General features: G+C 24.4%; 3 protein-coding genes across 4 annotated transcripts; all 3 read right to left on the bottom strand.

The window, feature by feature from the left end:
• Nucleotides 1-1,763: 1,763 nt before the first annotated feature.
• LOC112599582 (histone H3.3) lies at nucleotides 1,764-2,832 on the bottom strand. The gene is made up of 3 exons (XM_025346529.1): nucleotides 2,686-2,832; nucleotides 2,189-2,477; nucleotides 1,764-1,974 (listed from the first exon to the last, which is right to left on the bottom strand). The coding sequence occupies exons 2-3, from the start codon at nucleotides 2,468-2,470 to the stop codon at nucleotides 1,846-1,848; spliced, it is 411 nt and encodes a 136-aa protein (XP_025202314.1). The 5' UTR covers nucleotides 2,471-2,477; nucleotides 2,686-2,832; the 3' UTR covers nucleotides 1,764-1,845.
• Nucleotides 2,833-4,232: 1,400 nt separating this feature from the next.
• LOC112599584 lies at nucleotides 4,233-8,302 on the bottom strand. The gene is made up of 6 exons (XM_025346534.1): nucleotides 8,165-8,302; nucleotides 7,176-7,444; nucleotides 6,917-6,974; nucleotides 5,136-5,336; nucleotides 4,956-5,071; nucleotides 4,233-4,877 (listed from the first exon to the last, which is right to left on the bottom strand). The coding sequence occupies exons 2-6, from the start codon at nucleotides 7,412-7,414 to the stop codon at nucleotides 4,253-4,255; spliced, it is 1,239 nt and encodes a 412-aa protein (XP_025202319.1). The 5' UTR covers nucleotides 7,415-7,444; nucleotides 8,165-8,302; the 3' UTR covers nucleotides 4,233-4,252.
• Nucleotides 8,303-10,809: 2,507 nt separating this feature from the next.
• Nucleotides 10,810-12,353, bottom strand: LOC112599594 (endonuclease III-like protein 1). Of its 2 annotated transcripts, none has more exons than XM_025346549.1 (5): nucleotides 12,317-12,353; nucleotides 11,811-12,086; nucleotides 11,433-11,603; nucleotides 11,175-11,334; nucleotides 10,810-11,102 (listed from the first exon to the last, which is right to left on the bottom strand). In XM_025346549.1, exons 2-5 carry the CDS (start codon nucleotides 12,066-12,068, stop codon nucleotides 10,852-10,854), a joined length of 840 nt encoding a protein of 279 aa, XP_025202334.1. In that variant the 5' UTR covers nucleotides 12,069-12,086; nucleotides 12,317-12,353; the 3' UTR covers nucleotides 10,810-10,851. The 2 variants fall into 2 exon arrangements, with proteins under 2 accessions (XP_025202334.1, XP_025202335.1); XM_025346550.1 differs by having other exon boundaries at nucleotides 12,312-12,339.
• Nucleotides 12,354-14,638: the final 2,285 nt, after the last annotated feature.

The following is a 14,638-nucleotide window of genomic DNA, read 5'->3' as shown; positions in this document are numbered from 1 at the left end:
TTCTAAATTTCTAATATATATAGAGTTCAACTGGTTTAGAGTTGCCATAATTATATCAAGCAAATCCGAGACCAAGCAGAAAAAAATAGTATTATTAAATCATATTAGGTAGGTAGTAGCATTGATTATAAATACATTTTAAAATCATACTCATTAGCTGACATACCATTTTTATCTAAATACGTCAAACTACTAAATAATTAAAATTCTCCCAAAATGAATACAGATGATAATAGTTTAAAATTTTGTTATATTATTTACTGTAGTGAAATGTTGAATTAGTAGATATTATGAAAATGTACATTTAATTAGAACCCATATGATTAGGGCACGGATTTAAATGCACTTAAAACCATACAAATATGCTCTAAAAAATAGCCAAAAATGCCCTTAAAAAAATGCATTTTTCTACAAAAATGACCTTAAAAATGAAAATATGACTTTAAAAATGACATATATTTTTTATACAATTTGTAATTAATAAATAAGATTTAATTATTTTTTATTATTTTATTAAAAAAAAAACTGAACATTTGATTGAAGTTGACTCGTATGTATTTTGGTCGTTCTGGAGAAATATTATTCATTCTAAACATACCAAAATACATATATATTAAAAATTAAATTCTAAGTAATAGCCTATTGTTCTTACTAAATTTTGAGAATTGCATTGAACAATAAGATAAAAACTGAATCGAATAATTTTTTTTTAGATAATATTTTGAATTGGCTAAATTTGTATAGTATATTGAACACATATGCATTAAAAACCAACAAAATGACCCAAAAATGCTAAAAATGCTCTAAAAATGAAAAAATATTGAAATATGCAAAAAAAAGCAAAATAAAAATTTCACCTTTGAAGTCTCTGTTACATGAATCAAATTATAAACTTGGAAAGCATTGTCTAGGATTAATCAAAAAATGATGCATTTTGCATTGGAATCCGGGCCCTACATATGATATATCATAGTACCACATTTCATAATTTACATCCAATATTTTAAAACTCTAAATTTAAATACCGTAATTGATGGCTGATCAAAAAAATACAGTAGTACTTGTAAATGTTTTATACTATATTAATTAGGTGTAGTTACTATATCAAAATGTATCAGTAATTCATAAAACATTTCAAGTTATATACTACTTTAAACAATAGAATCTAATAAACCTTCACAACATTATAGTAATAAGTGAAAAATTTAAAGAATATCATTTTTTTTTTAAATATACATACCTCAAATTATATGTATTAATTCATAGCATTTATTAGAAATGGATGTTATGTAATTTAATGCATATATTGATAAATGGATAGAAATCTTAAACACAAAACAAAATCATCGAAACCACAAGTAGAAAAAAAAAATGTCTTATATTTTAAAAACTAGATTCTTAAGCAACAGAATTATTTAATACAATTAAAACATTAAATAGCATATTATCATAATTTAATATTGTTTTAATTGTATGATTAATGAATTATTACATATAATCTACTTAGTTGCCTATTTATTCAAAATATATTAAGTATATAATGTGGGTATGAAAAAAAAACATTATGTTTTTGAACGACTTAAACAAGAATATTTACTATATGTAATATAAAGGTAAATGCTGCTACTGCCGTTCAAAACAATTGTCTCTTTAAATGAACATTAGCTTATAATTAAATATGTATAAAAAAAATTAAGGATTCCTACAAATTAATATTACACACACACACATATTGACAGTAATAGCTAGTTATTATTTTTGAAAAAAAAATGTATATGTATAAAGATAACCCAGGAAACTTGTCAAACGAAAAAAAATACACTTGAGAGGAATGTAATGGATGAATTAGGCTCGTTCACCACGAATACGTCTGGCCAATTGAATATCTTTAGGCATAATGGTGACACGTTTGGCGTGGATAGCGCATAAATTGGTATCTTCAAACAAACCAACCAAGTATGCTTCACTGGCCTCCTGAAATGATTACAATTTGAATATTAGAAAACGTATGATAAATGTAGTTAGTGATATCAGTAACATTGTTCAATAAAATAGTTATATGAAATAGTAAGCATATACAAACAATTAATACCAAAATCGAATTTATTGAAAGAAATAAGAAAAATAGATAATTAAACTATAATTGTATTAACCTACGATATAAACAAGACTTTTAAAATAATGTTACTTGTAAAGCTCCGATAGCCGCACTTTGGAAACGCAAATCTGTTTTGAAATCCTGGGCAATTTCTCTGACCAAACGTTGGAACGGCAACTTACGGATCAGCAACTCAGTGGACTTTTGGTAACGACGGATCTCACGAAGAGCGACAGTACCGGGACGATAACGATGAGGTTTTTTCACTCCACCAGTGGAGGGTGCGCTTTTGCGGGCAGCTTTGGTGGCCAATTGTTTACGGGGAGCTTTACCTCCAGTAGATTTACGAGCGGTTTGCTTGGTACGAGCCATGTTTCAACTGAAACAAATTCGGAAATCAACACAACTTGCATTCAAATATTTAACACACTGAAACTAAAGGTGGAAGAGGACAAAAAGACGGCGCCAAAAGTCTGGCAGGGCTGGTTGCAGACCAAGTCGTGACGTCCCGATGGATATTATTTTACAGCAAAAACTAGTGAGTTGACAAAAAGGCTAGAATAATTTTGAGGTCCTACGATACTTACTACGCGTAAGTGGTGCCTGTGGAAATCAAAAGATAAAACAAACGACTGATGAACGGTGAATGTAAACGGACGACGTTAGAAACGGAGACAAACCACAACACGACAATGAACTGTACTAGCGATTAGACAATGGCGACGGTTTGTTTGTGGTGGAGAGATCTACGTCATTGATCAAAGCAGTGGCGGACGGGTGACAGTAACGGGGTCGCTGATTGGCCAATAGAGTATCTAACAAGAGATGCGATTGGCGAGAATAACGGCAACGGTGATTGGACGACGTCCGTGTGTGCACCATTGCCAACATGATTTTACCGCGTTTTTTTTATCCACTATCTCATTCCCGCCAAAATCAATGAACACAATAATTATTTTAAAACGACAAACGTTCAACAGTTAGCTGCTTTCTAATTTAGGTATTTACAATATGAAGGACACTCAAAATATAAATATTTCACCTTTCATTAGAATTTAACAAAACGAACAAATTTTTTTTGAATACAGTCAAAACTACTGTATCAAAACGTTTAATAATTTAATTAGGTACAGGAAAGAACAGTTAATACTCACAATAAGTACAAGTATACTTTTAAACTTACATGTCTATTTGGTATATAAAATATGACCGAATAAAATTGTCATATAAATATGGACTACCTTATAAAAAAAAAAAAAAAATAGAATAAAATATTAATAATGTCCAATTTTACAATACCTACAATAATTTAAGTTACAATATTATAATATTCTAATATATATAAAAAAAATATAATATGTATGCAGCGTATTTGTATGAAATTATTATATACTTCAGTTAATATATAGATCAGGGATAACAAACCTACAGCACGTTGGTCAAATTTCAATGGCATGTGAAAAAATTATGCTATTTATAAAATGTATTATATTATTATATTTATTATATAATTTTATTTTTATCCTTAGAAAATATAATTTACTCATGCGAAAAATTTTTAAAACATTGATTTGAAAAATTTGACCCAAAAAAGGTTTGCAACCTCTGATATTATAGATAATACTTAGATATATATGAAACTACTTGTATATTTCTACAATCAATTATAGATAATCCTCTATTTAAACACATATTAAGAGTAGTTGTATAATACAAATTTATAATAGTAATTAATTATTATTATAGGTTACTTATATAGATTAATTCATAAATAGTAGGTATTATATTTATATAAATTCGTGTAAAAAATAATTATACAAATAAATTACTGAAAATAAGTTATTAATACTATATTCAAGATTTTTTAAATTTGTAAGGTTTTTAAAAATAAAATTAATGATTAATAAATCTATATATTTCATTATTAAAAATATCAATGACTATGGTTAACTGAGAAAAAATTGTACATTAATATTGTATCAAAATTGATAAAATTATTTAAAATCAATAAATATTTTTTAACTCATTTTATAGGTACAAACATGTTTTTTAAAGTTAAATTTATCAAATATTACTATTGTTTATAAGTTTAAACAAATAGGTTAAAACTTACAATAGTCTATAATGTTATAATTTTTTCAAAAAAATTGAATATTAATTTTGTTTTTCTTTCAACTGTTCGCCAAATAAATGCAATGTATTTAATAAAGACTCTTTAGAAGTCAAACTATTTTTCATTGCTAATGTGTAATGTTTTATTGCCGACTTGAAATAATTAGGGTTTGATGCAAATTTTTGCAAAATTCTTGTATTAATTGTATCATAATCAGACATTAATTGGTTTAGTTCACTCTCATTATTATCATGTAACACATTTTGTGTATATACATTTTCAACTAAAATATATTTATCATATTCTTCAGTAGATTCAAAACTATCAATTTCAATAGGCTCTATTCTTTCATTATCATCTATTACAAGCTTTTTTTCAGATTTGTCTAATACAGATAGCTTTTTAACCAGTTCTGTTGTACTATTATTAATTTTATTATTTTTGGTAGATACTTGTGAATAACAAGATGTTGTATTTTGCTGTAGACTGTTAAATTTGATAAAATGTATAGTACGCAATTTCTTGTCTGTTGTGCGAATCTTTATAGGAGTATTTCTTAGTTTCTCATCTTTTGTTAGTATATGATTATGACAATGATTGAGTGTCACAATTGCTTTAAGAGGAATTAATATCACATTATTATCAGCCATTGTATTTTTAACAGATCTAAAATGAATTACAAACAGTAATTAAGTTTTAATTTATTGTTATTATACTTATACTTATTTATAAATTGACACTTACAAAGCTTCACTACATTTTTTTATTCTTACAGTTAATGTGGCAAGACATCCTGTGTGCTTCGGATGAGGGTTTCGATACCTATTGGGAAATGTATTATGAATGCATCTATAAACTTTCTGAAAATAATTAAATGTTTAAAAAATAAATATTAAATAATTTAATAAGTTGATAAATATTTACATTAAATATAATTTTTGAGCTCGGTGATTTAGTGAATGATTTAACTCTGTATGTAACCTTAGATTTCTGTTCTAATTTTGATAACCATGGAAAAAATACATTCTCCGCACAATCAGCGATTTCAAATGTTGATTTCAATGAACCATTTTCATAATGTTGTAAGCTATTAACTTTGTAAACATAATTTTCAGGTATTAATTTCTAGAATAATAAAAAATAATTAATATACCAATAATATAATATCATATTTATAATACTTGAAGTGATATTAAAAAATGTAAAATTTTCAAACTGAACTAAACTCAGGGTATATAGTTTTATTTAATTGAATAATGAAATTAATTACAAACATTAATCCAACACATTTTTTTAAATCTAATATCTTATAGTTAATTATTTAAATTTTTTGTGTTTAGATTTATATAGTTCATTGTAAATTTAATTTTTAAATTTTGAAAGTAATCCAATGATGGAAAACTTCCAAAACTAATATTTTTTTATATTATAATACAAATGAGATAAGTCAGTATTTCTAAGTTTTTTTTAGTTTTATTAATTACAAATTCATAATTTTAAAGTTTTAGAAATATTTTTTATTAGTTTTTTCTTAGTTTATAAATATTTTTATTTTTTTTGGTAAATTTGGTATAAAATCATTAGTTTAGATTTTTTAAAATAGAAAAGTTAAAAGATTGATAGTAAAATGTCTCTACACTAAGTGGCAAAATGAGAGAGAAGACTTTCTTAACAGTTAGATCATAAATTTATTAACGGCTTTTTTAAATGTTGTTTAAAAGTCAGATCAGAATATCATGTAAATTAAATGGCAGTTTAGGGAAGACTGGAAGGGTAGATTTTGTTAGTAAATTGGCAGTCTCAAGGTATGTTATCAAATTTAATTTATGTATTACCAAATTTAAAGATAAGAATATTATTTAAGGCAGCAATTCTTAACCTTTTGTAGATCACAGACCCTTAATTAAAGATTTTTAGAAATCACAGACCTCCTTACCAATTTTCTTAGAATATTTTTTTATAAAACATTTTGTGTTTTAATAACAAAAATAATAATTATTTTGTATTAAAATTTTGCAATGGTTGATGTTGAATTTGAGTGGTAGTAAATAAACGACTGTTGATTAAAGTACTGTACGCTAGTACATTTCGTATGAATGATAAAAACTGACAAATAAATATTAATGATAAAATTATTGAATGTAGAATCTACACATAGTATCTAACACTGTAAATACTTAATTATATCGAATTCCATTATACCTTGTCATTGGTATAATAAAAATAAGAGAGGTCTATCTCTTATATAATAAGATATATTATGTATGAAAAAAAAAAAAAATAAGAATCCAACAATATTGTAACAATGCACTCATGTCATGTACTAACACATGTAATGTGTTAAGGTTACCACGGAATACAGGTATATTGTAGGTTTTTATTAATATTTAAATATTTAAGAATGTAATAAGGATTTTAAAATGTTACTATTTCATCTAGTTATAGCTCACTTTAAAATTAATAATTAAAAAAAATTATATTCAAATTAATAAAAACCTACTAAAGTTTATATTAGATTCTGTAAATAAAAGTATTCTTTTTTATTTTTTTATTTGGCAATATTCTAATATTAAAGGTAATTAGTAGCAACTAACAACACATGTTGGTATAATGTTCTCTTAAATAATATCATTTATATTTATTAACTTAAAATATTCAACAGTTTAAACTAATTTTTATCATATTATGTATTTAAAAATTAATACCTTCAGTAATGGATAATTTTCCAAGTTGCTGGGCTCAAATGTTATGCAATTAGTTGATCTGAAAATAAAATTAGGTAATTATTGTTTTACTTTATTTATACCTGTATAATCTAATTAAGTATTATTATTATGTATAAATATTAATAATTAGTAATAGTATCAGATAATTATCTTTCAAAAAAATTAATTCAAACAATCTATTAAATGAATGATTGACTTTAAATAATATAAAAATATAGTATACCTTCAATGTACTTACTTTTTGGTTCTTAACGGAGCCGTAATGTTTATTTTATGTTTTATCCTTTCATGTCGTCTAAGTGAACTTCTTTCAACAAAAGCAAGTTTACATATAGGACATTTATGTTTGGATTCTCTAGTAGTTTTATTACTTTTCTTTGGAATAGATTCCAAATTTGTTTTATGTACATTCTCCATGTGCCTTTTTAAATTTTTTCTGAGAGTAAAATCGTTGTTACACTTATCACATTTATGCATAGTCAATATTGATAAAAAAAATTGGTTAACCTAATTAAAAAAAAAAATTAACTTATTGGTAACACTTATAACTAATTATTATAATTTACAATCATAATTGTTAATACTTTGATATTGACATTTTTATTTTATGATGTAGGTACTAGGTATATTATTAAGCAAAGTATATAAATATATAAAATTATTAATAAAGAAATAAGTAATTTATAATTAAATATCCTCCAATATTTAGTATGTTTTTTTATCCATCTGGGCCAAAATAATTTGATGCAATTTTAAATAATATTATCATAGTGAACGAACACTTTTTAGTTCATATTACTCTTTGTACTGATTATTCTTAGCCAAATTGTAAAAAACATTATTTGTGACAATTATTACCAATCAAATATTTTATATTAAACGGAGCTACAAAAATATTTAGGTGCTTTATTCTTCCAAGCCACTAACTAGTTGCGTCTTCATTGTTAAATTATATTGGGTACTGTTTATAAAAATTTTATTTGATTAAAAAATAAATTATTTAGATAGAATATCTAAAACAAAGATAACTTAGGTATACAAAGTGTGATATAGCTTTAGGTCAATTAATAATGAAGTAGGTAGAGATAAGTTATAACTACTTATAAGTTTTGAAACATGAAAATACATAATTATATTATAAATATTTTTTTAGTAATTAAATTATGGTTGAAACATGAAACATAACATAAATTTATAACAAACGTTCATATAATTATTTTGTCTTACTCAAAAGAGTTGAAAGCATTAAGCCGGGTCCACTTCTCCATAAATCTCATAATAGTCACATCAAAATCACTAAGTATTCACTATTCATAATATACATTAATCACTATCATTTCATCGTAGTATCACAGAATAAATAATTCTGTGGTATCGTATCACAACCTTACTATCACACAATCGAATATTGATACACGTGCTCCGTGTAGCACTTTATTAATGAAAAAAAAAAGCAGTTTAATTTTAATAAGTATTAAGTACCTAATTCGAAGCTGGTGTTAGTTATTACTTCATACTTATTACTTGTTAGCATAATTAAAGCTTAAAGGTTATAGAACTAACGTTCTGTTAACATTTCAATACTAAAGGGGCAAATAATTATTTTTACAAGATTTCTTATATTAAATTATTGAATTGAATGTATCTTATCACTTTTTGGATCAGTAAAACTGGTAACAAATTGAATCTATATAGTTAGTACTCTGAAGTTTGAACTTTTTTAAAAGATCTAAAGTAAAAAATTCATAGTCCTTTTTTTGTAATCTGTATAATTAAAAAAAAAAAGTGATGATAGAACACTTAGAACAGGAATTTTTAAACAAATCCAATTTTTGACAAAATTGATTTTGTATAATTTGAAAACGAATAGAAATAACCGTAGATACTTGAAAATTTCACCAAATGTTTATACCGTCATTTTCGTTATATAACAATTTTCAAAATATTTTGGCATTTTCGAGCTATTTATATCAAAATTCTTAAAATTTAATAAAAACTACATGAGTTGTTACTTGTTATTATATCTATATAAAAATATTCAAAAATACATAAACAACATTTTTTTTTGTACGCATTTAAAATTTAAATTTTTAATAAAATTCGTTAAAATTGCAAAAAATTATAACTATTTTGCAGTTGGAAATTTATTAAAATTTTTTTTCTAAACCTAAATTTTGAAAATTTAAAATAAGCTTTCTCATAATTAGATAATTTATGATGAATTGATGAAACCATAAAAATAATAAAAAGGAAATGTATATTAATGGCATAAGTACACTTTGCAGTTTATCAATATTTTTTTTATTTTACTGTAGTTAGAATATGTGAATTAGGTATGATTTTCATATCATTTTTTATCCTAGATAATTTTCTAAATTTTAATTTTTTATTTCATAATACCTAATTATAAATAAGCATATTTGTATTATTGTTAGTGATGGATTTAACTACTGTGCTGCTGTAAGTACAACAATTTTTTTGCCTTTTTAGGTATTTAAACAAATAATTTTATTTTATATTTTGATAAGAGCTTTTATTATTTTTGAAATCATCAAATTATAATATAATAGTATTAAAATTATAAGAATTAGATGTATACATGTTATTGACATTTTTCTCAAATATTACAAATTATAAAGTATGAAATAAAAATTTAGTATTAATACATGACCCATGTATTATATATGTATGGTACAAAAAAATATATATTAAAATGTGTACTAATAAAAAAGAAAAGCTATACTGTGAAAAAATACATTTTTTTAAGAACGTTAATAATATAGATTAATTTTTTTTTTTATCTACACAATAAATGGCTTTCAGCATTATTTTTGAACTCTAAAATTATTTACTTCATCATTAAAATCAGTTCCATGAACTAATTCTGTCTCTATTGCTAAGAAACTCAGTAATTTCAATCTATTCTCATCCATGCTGGACCTTAAATAGTTCTTGATGCGTTTTAATGTAAAAAAGATAAATAATTAAAAATAATATTATTTTATTGGGTAGGTAGTAGGTACTAAGAAAATATTAAATAATCAAAATGGCTTTATTTGGAGTCAGTTTCAAATAACATACTGATTATCTAAACCTTTATTTCAAAAATCTAGTTTAAATTTGACAAAAATTATTCTAATAGGTGATACTGAAAAGGCTCTTCTAATTGTTATATGCAATTTTATTTTGGAATCTTGATGAATTGGTAATTGGCATGTTCTGAGTTTTAATAATTTAAACAATGTGCAAAGTTTGTTTCATATAATATGTCTCCTAACTTTTAAAAATTTGTAAAAGAAAAAAATACCACTACGACATAAATTTTAAGCCCTTAAAATATTGCGCTGTAAGCATGTACTTACATTCTTTATTGGGAAATATGCCACTGATTAATGTTATAAAACCTAAGCTATTATTAAAAGTAACAATAGTTGAGTTGATTTGGTGTTGTTTGTGGTTTATTTTAATTTATAGTAAATTACTCAAAGTAGTGTGATATGTTGATTATAATTAACATTTTAAAATTCTAACAAAAAATATTGTATAAAATATTTTCAGAAGAAATATTTTATCTATTAAATCATTAAACAGGCGTTTTTATTTTGATTATTTTTTGTATTTCCATAACTAAGGTGTATCTTAATAGAAATCTTAAATTAAAATCACACATAAATAAATAATAGGAAAATCAAACATATTTTTAAAAATATTATTCAACATAATTATCATGTATCAAATACTATTCAGAATGTAATATAATAATGATAAAATCGGTTACAAAATATAAAAAGAAATCTTAATAAATGCTTTTTTATAAAAAATTATTAGCAAATCATAAAAACAAAAAAAAAAAAAATAGATAATATCAACGAGATTTTAATAATACTGAAAATAGGATATTGTTAAATACATGTTTAATCCTTTTTTTTTGATGGACTTTTTAATACAGCAGAAGGACAAGTTGTTTTGTTTAAACAAGAAACACACTGAGGACCTACGGGTCGGCATATAGTCTGTCCAAATCCAACTAACATGTGATTAACTTCACGCCAAAGATCTTTAGGTAACCATGATTCTAATTCCATACGTGTATTTTCTGGTGTCTTTGTAGTTTTTTTTACCCACCCCAAACGATTACTTATTCTATGCACATGGGTGTCCACACCTGTAATATTTAAAAATTATGTTAAATTTAATATGATTTTCAAATAATTATAACATGAAAGTTATACCATACCAATTCCAGTAACTTCATTCCAGGCACAACTCATACAGAGATGAGCCATTTTAGGACCTACCCCAGGCAACTGACATAGGTCTTTTATTGTACTTGGTATATCACCATTATATATATCCTTTAATATACGAGTTGTACGCTTGATATATTCAACTTTCCTCTAATAGAAAATAAAATCAATATTTAACATAATTGATTTCTATGATTAAAACAGAAATTAACAAATTTTTAATTGTGTAGATATAAACAAAATATTACCTTCCAAAATCCAACAGGATAAATAAGTTCTCCCAAAGTTTTATCTGAAATTTCTAAAATTTTATCAACAGTTAGACCATACTGTTTCAAACGTTGCATAGCTGCAAAATTAACTTCATCTTTTGTTTGACTCGATAACATTAATGAGATAAGTACATGATATCTAATCACCTATAGTATTGATAATCAAAACATACAAACATTTAACATATTAAAAAAAAAAACAGAATTGAATTGAATAACTCAATAACTTAAATATTTGACATCAAATTCAATAAGAATATCATTCATTCATTACAAGCCTTTGATCTTTTTTAGCTATTTCACTTCAATAAAATAGGTAGAAAATATAATTTAATATAAATTATAAGTTCATACTTCCGGTGATTCGTTTAGGTCTGCAGCTTGATCACATCCCATATTGTCTACAGGTGCAATAATATCTTTACGCATTTTTCTTATATTATCCAATGTCTTTTCCCAATTTGGAGGTTTCCAATCAGAGTTTGATGTTTTTTCATTATCAGATTTTATTGTCAAATGTTTTCTTTTTTTGACTATTTGTGCATTATTTTCAACTTTATTAGAACCAATTTTATCGGTCAAAGAACGTTTATTTCTTAAAGATCCAAGCATTTTAATCAAAATGAAATGCTGAATAAAAAAAAAAAAATTACTAAAGAACGGTAATTAAAATAATAATTAACTATAAATTTAATGTATCAATTACAATTTCAGAACTGATACTTAATAATCTCTTTTGATGTATTAATTTATTACTTATAAGTTATACCTAAATAGGTAAGGAATTATTTCAAAATAAACTGATAAATTACACATCAAAATTACTACAGAACAATAATATCTTAGCTTCATTACCTTACCTGGCTTACCTATATAAGAATTTAATTTATTTTTAACACTTTTAGAAAAAATTTAAACATTTAGTTTACAAAAAATTATTGTTTTTCATTTATGTGGTGTAGGACGTGTAGGTAGGTACTTAATTTTAAATTTAAAATTTTAATCATATCTTATCAGCTTATCACCGGTGTGATCACAGTATGTTAGTATAGAAAAACAACTCAACTATTTTTATTTTTTTATTATAATAAAGCAACAAGCTCGTGCGCGCGGCTATTTTATAATCACGTAACAATACCTAATTAATGTAATAATGTATCTACCTTTTTAAAAGCGACGATTATTATGATCAAAACGGTTAGAAAGAAACAATAAAATTGTTGATTTAATTTCGCGATAATTAATGTAGCTCGTAGGTATATGTAACGTGTGTTAAACAAAATGAAGGTGATCAGTAACAATGTGTAGTAATTATATACCTAGTATTAAAAATAGTGGTCGACTTTCAAAAATATTGAAATATTGAAATAATTGTATTCACTTTATTATCACTGGGGATTTTTTCTCATACCTTTTGGTCGAAATAAATCATATTTCAACTTATGAAATAGCGCCTCTACATAGTATTACGTGCTTTCCCGATGACATCACATACCTACATATAATAATAATAATAATAATATCGTAGATAATTACTTTTCTTCAACTTGTTCCAATGGTAATCATACTGGATTATTTCTATGTTGTTTATATTAAAATATAATTATTTTACGGTTATGACTTATGGGGCAGGAGAATCTGTAGCAAAAGATCCAAGGCTCTAATCCACGTATTTGGATTTAATTACACTAGTTAGTGTCGGTGTGATTCTTGATTGGGTCTTTGATTCAGTGGTTTTTTTATTGGTTCCCAGTCCTACGTCCAATATAAACTTTAAAATAATTGAACTGCTTTTTAATACATTATAATACAATTATTTTATTTTTAATTAAAAATGATTTATTACTTTAAAATTACCTACCTATTTGCTATTATAATTATTAAAAGTAAATACGATCTACTGCAGAAAACAATATTTTACGTGTTTTATATAATTGTTTATAATTTTTTGGTAGGTACTTATACATTTAGTAGAATATAGAAAATAATACATCTTATTGAAAAAACATATTCAATGAAGATTAATCAAATAAATTATTAAATTATTACCTATTGAAATGGTTGTTTTTTTACATTGTTTGCTGGAAGATACTAAGGTATTAGTAATTTTATCTTCATTGTTTATAAATTGGATGATAATATTTTCTTCAACAAATAGCAAAGTTAAATGATCCAGGTTTTGTTAGCTTATTAAAAATTTAAGTTTTAAAAATCCAAAGTTTTGAAAATACTTGTTCACAATTAATTTGTATGTAGGTCCTGCAGAAGAGTAAGAAAGTATATAAATGCTATTCACAAATTCACAATGTGTCAAATAAACTAAACATTATTCTCAAAAATAAGACGTCTTCAATAAATAGATGTGATGCCAGAAAATAATGAGCATAAAAAAAGTAAAAATACAAAATTTATCTTTATTTTACGGCTTACAGACACCTGTTGATTTTTTGTTGATAAAATCCCAATAATTCCTTTTATTTAGAGTGTAAGGTGTTTTTAAATTTGTTTGAAACAAGCTATAGTATTTAGTAGAATGTTTTTTTATCTTTTAATGTACTTATTAATTTGATTTTCGAAAAATTTAAAACAAAGTGTCTCGAAAAATTGTTTTTTTTTTTATAAAAACCACATTTGTTGCAAAATCTTGGTTAAGGAATAAGTTTTGAATTTCAAAATTTCATATTCGCTATTAGATCAGGGGTGTCATTTTAGTTTTGTTTTTTGGGTGTGCGAGGTTTCAAGCAGACCATTTTGAAATTTCATCGGGCTATATTAAAATAGATATACGTATATATACATAATCTTGCTTTAAATTATTTTTATATATTGTATGTACTGAATTATTGTATCAATATGAATAGAAAAAATCAATTTAAAAAATAAAACATAATAAATAATTAATAATCATAATAATTGATAGCATACCTACCAATATTAATAAATGTCAAAATAAAAATATCATTTAAGAAGATTTAATTTTGAATTTTATCTCTGCAAGGCACAGGCCAAGTTAGTACTATTTTAAAAGTAAAGGGTGTAACCACACACCCTGATCCCCCCAATGATGCCCTTGTTTTAGTTACTTTTATTCTTTTTGATGTACCTAAATAGTATAATTGTTATATATGTTTATTCTAGTTTTCACTAGAATGCATTTTTTTCAAATCAGTTTTTTGTTTCTT

The sequence above is a fragment of the Melanaphis sacchari genome, unplaced genomic scaffold (genome assembly GCF_002803265.2).
Source record: "Melanaphis sacchari strain LSU unplaced genomic scaffold, SCAv2.0 Contig53_pilon_pilon, whole genome shotgun sequence".
Classification (NCBI taxonomy): Eukaryota; Metazoa; Arthropoda; class Insecta; order Hemiptera; family Aphididae; genus Melanaphis; species Melanaphis sacchari.
This window is presented reverse-complemented; position numbering and strand designations above follow the sequence as displayed.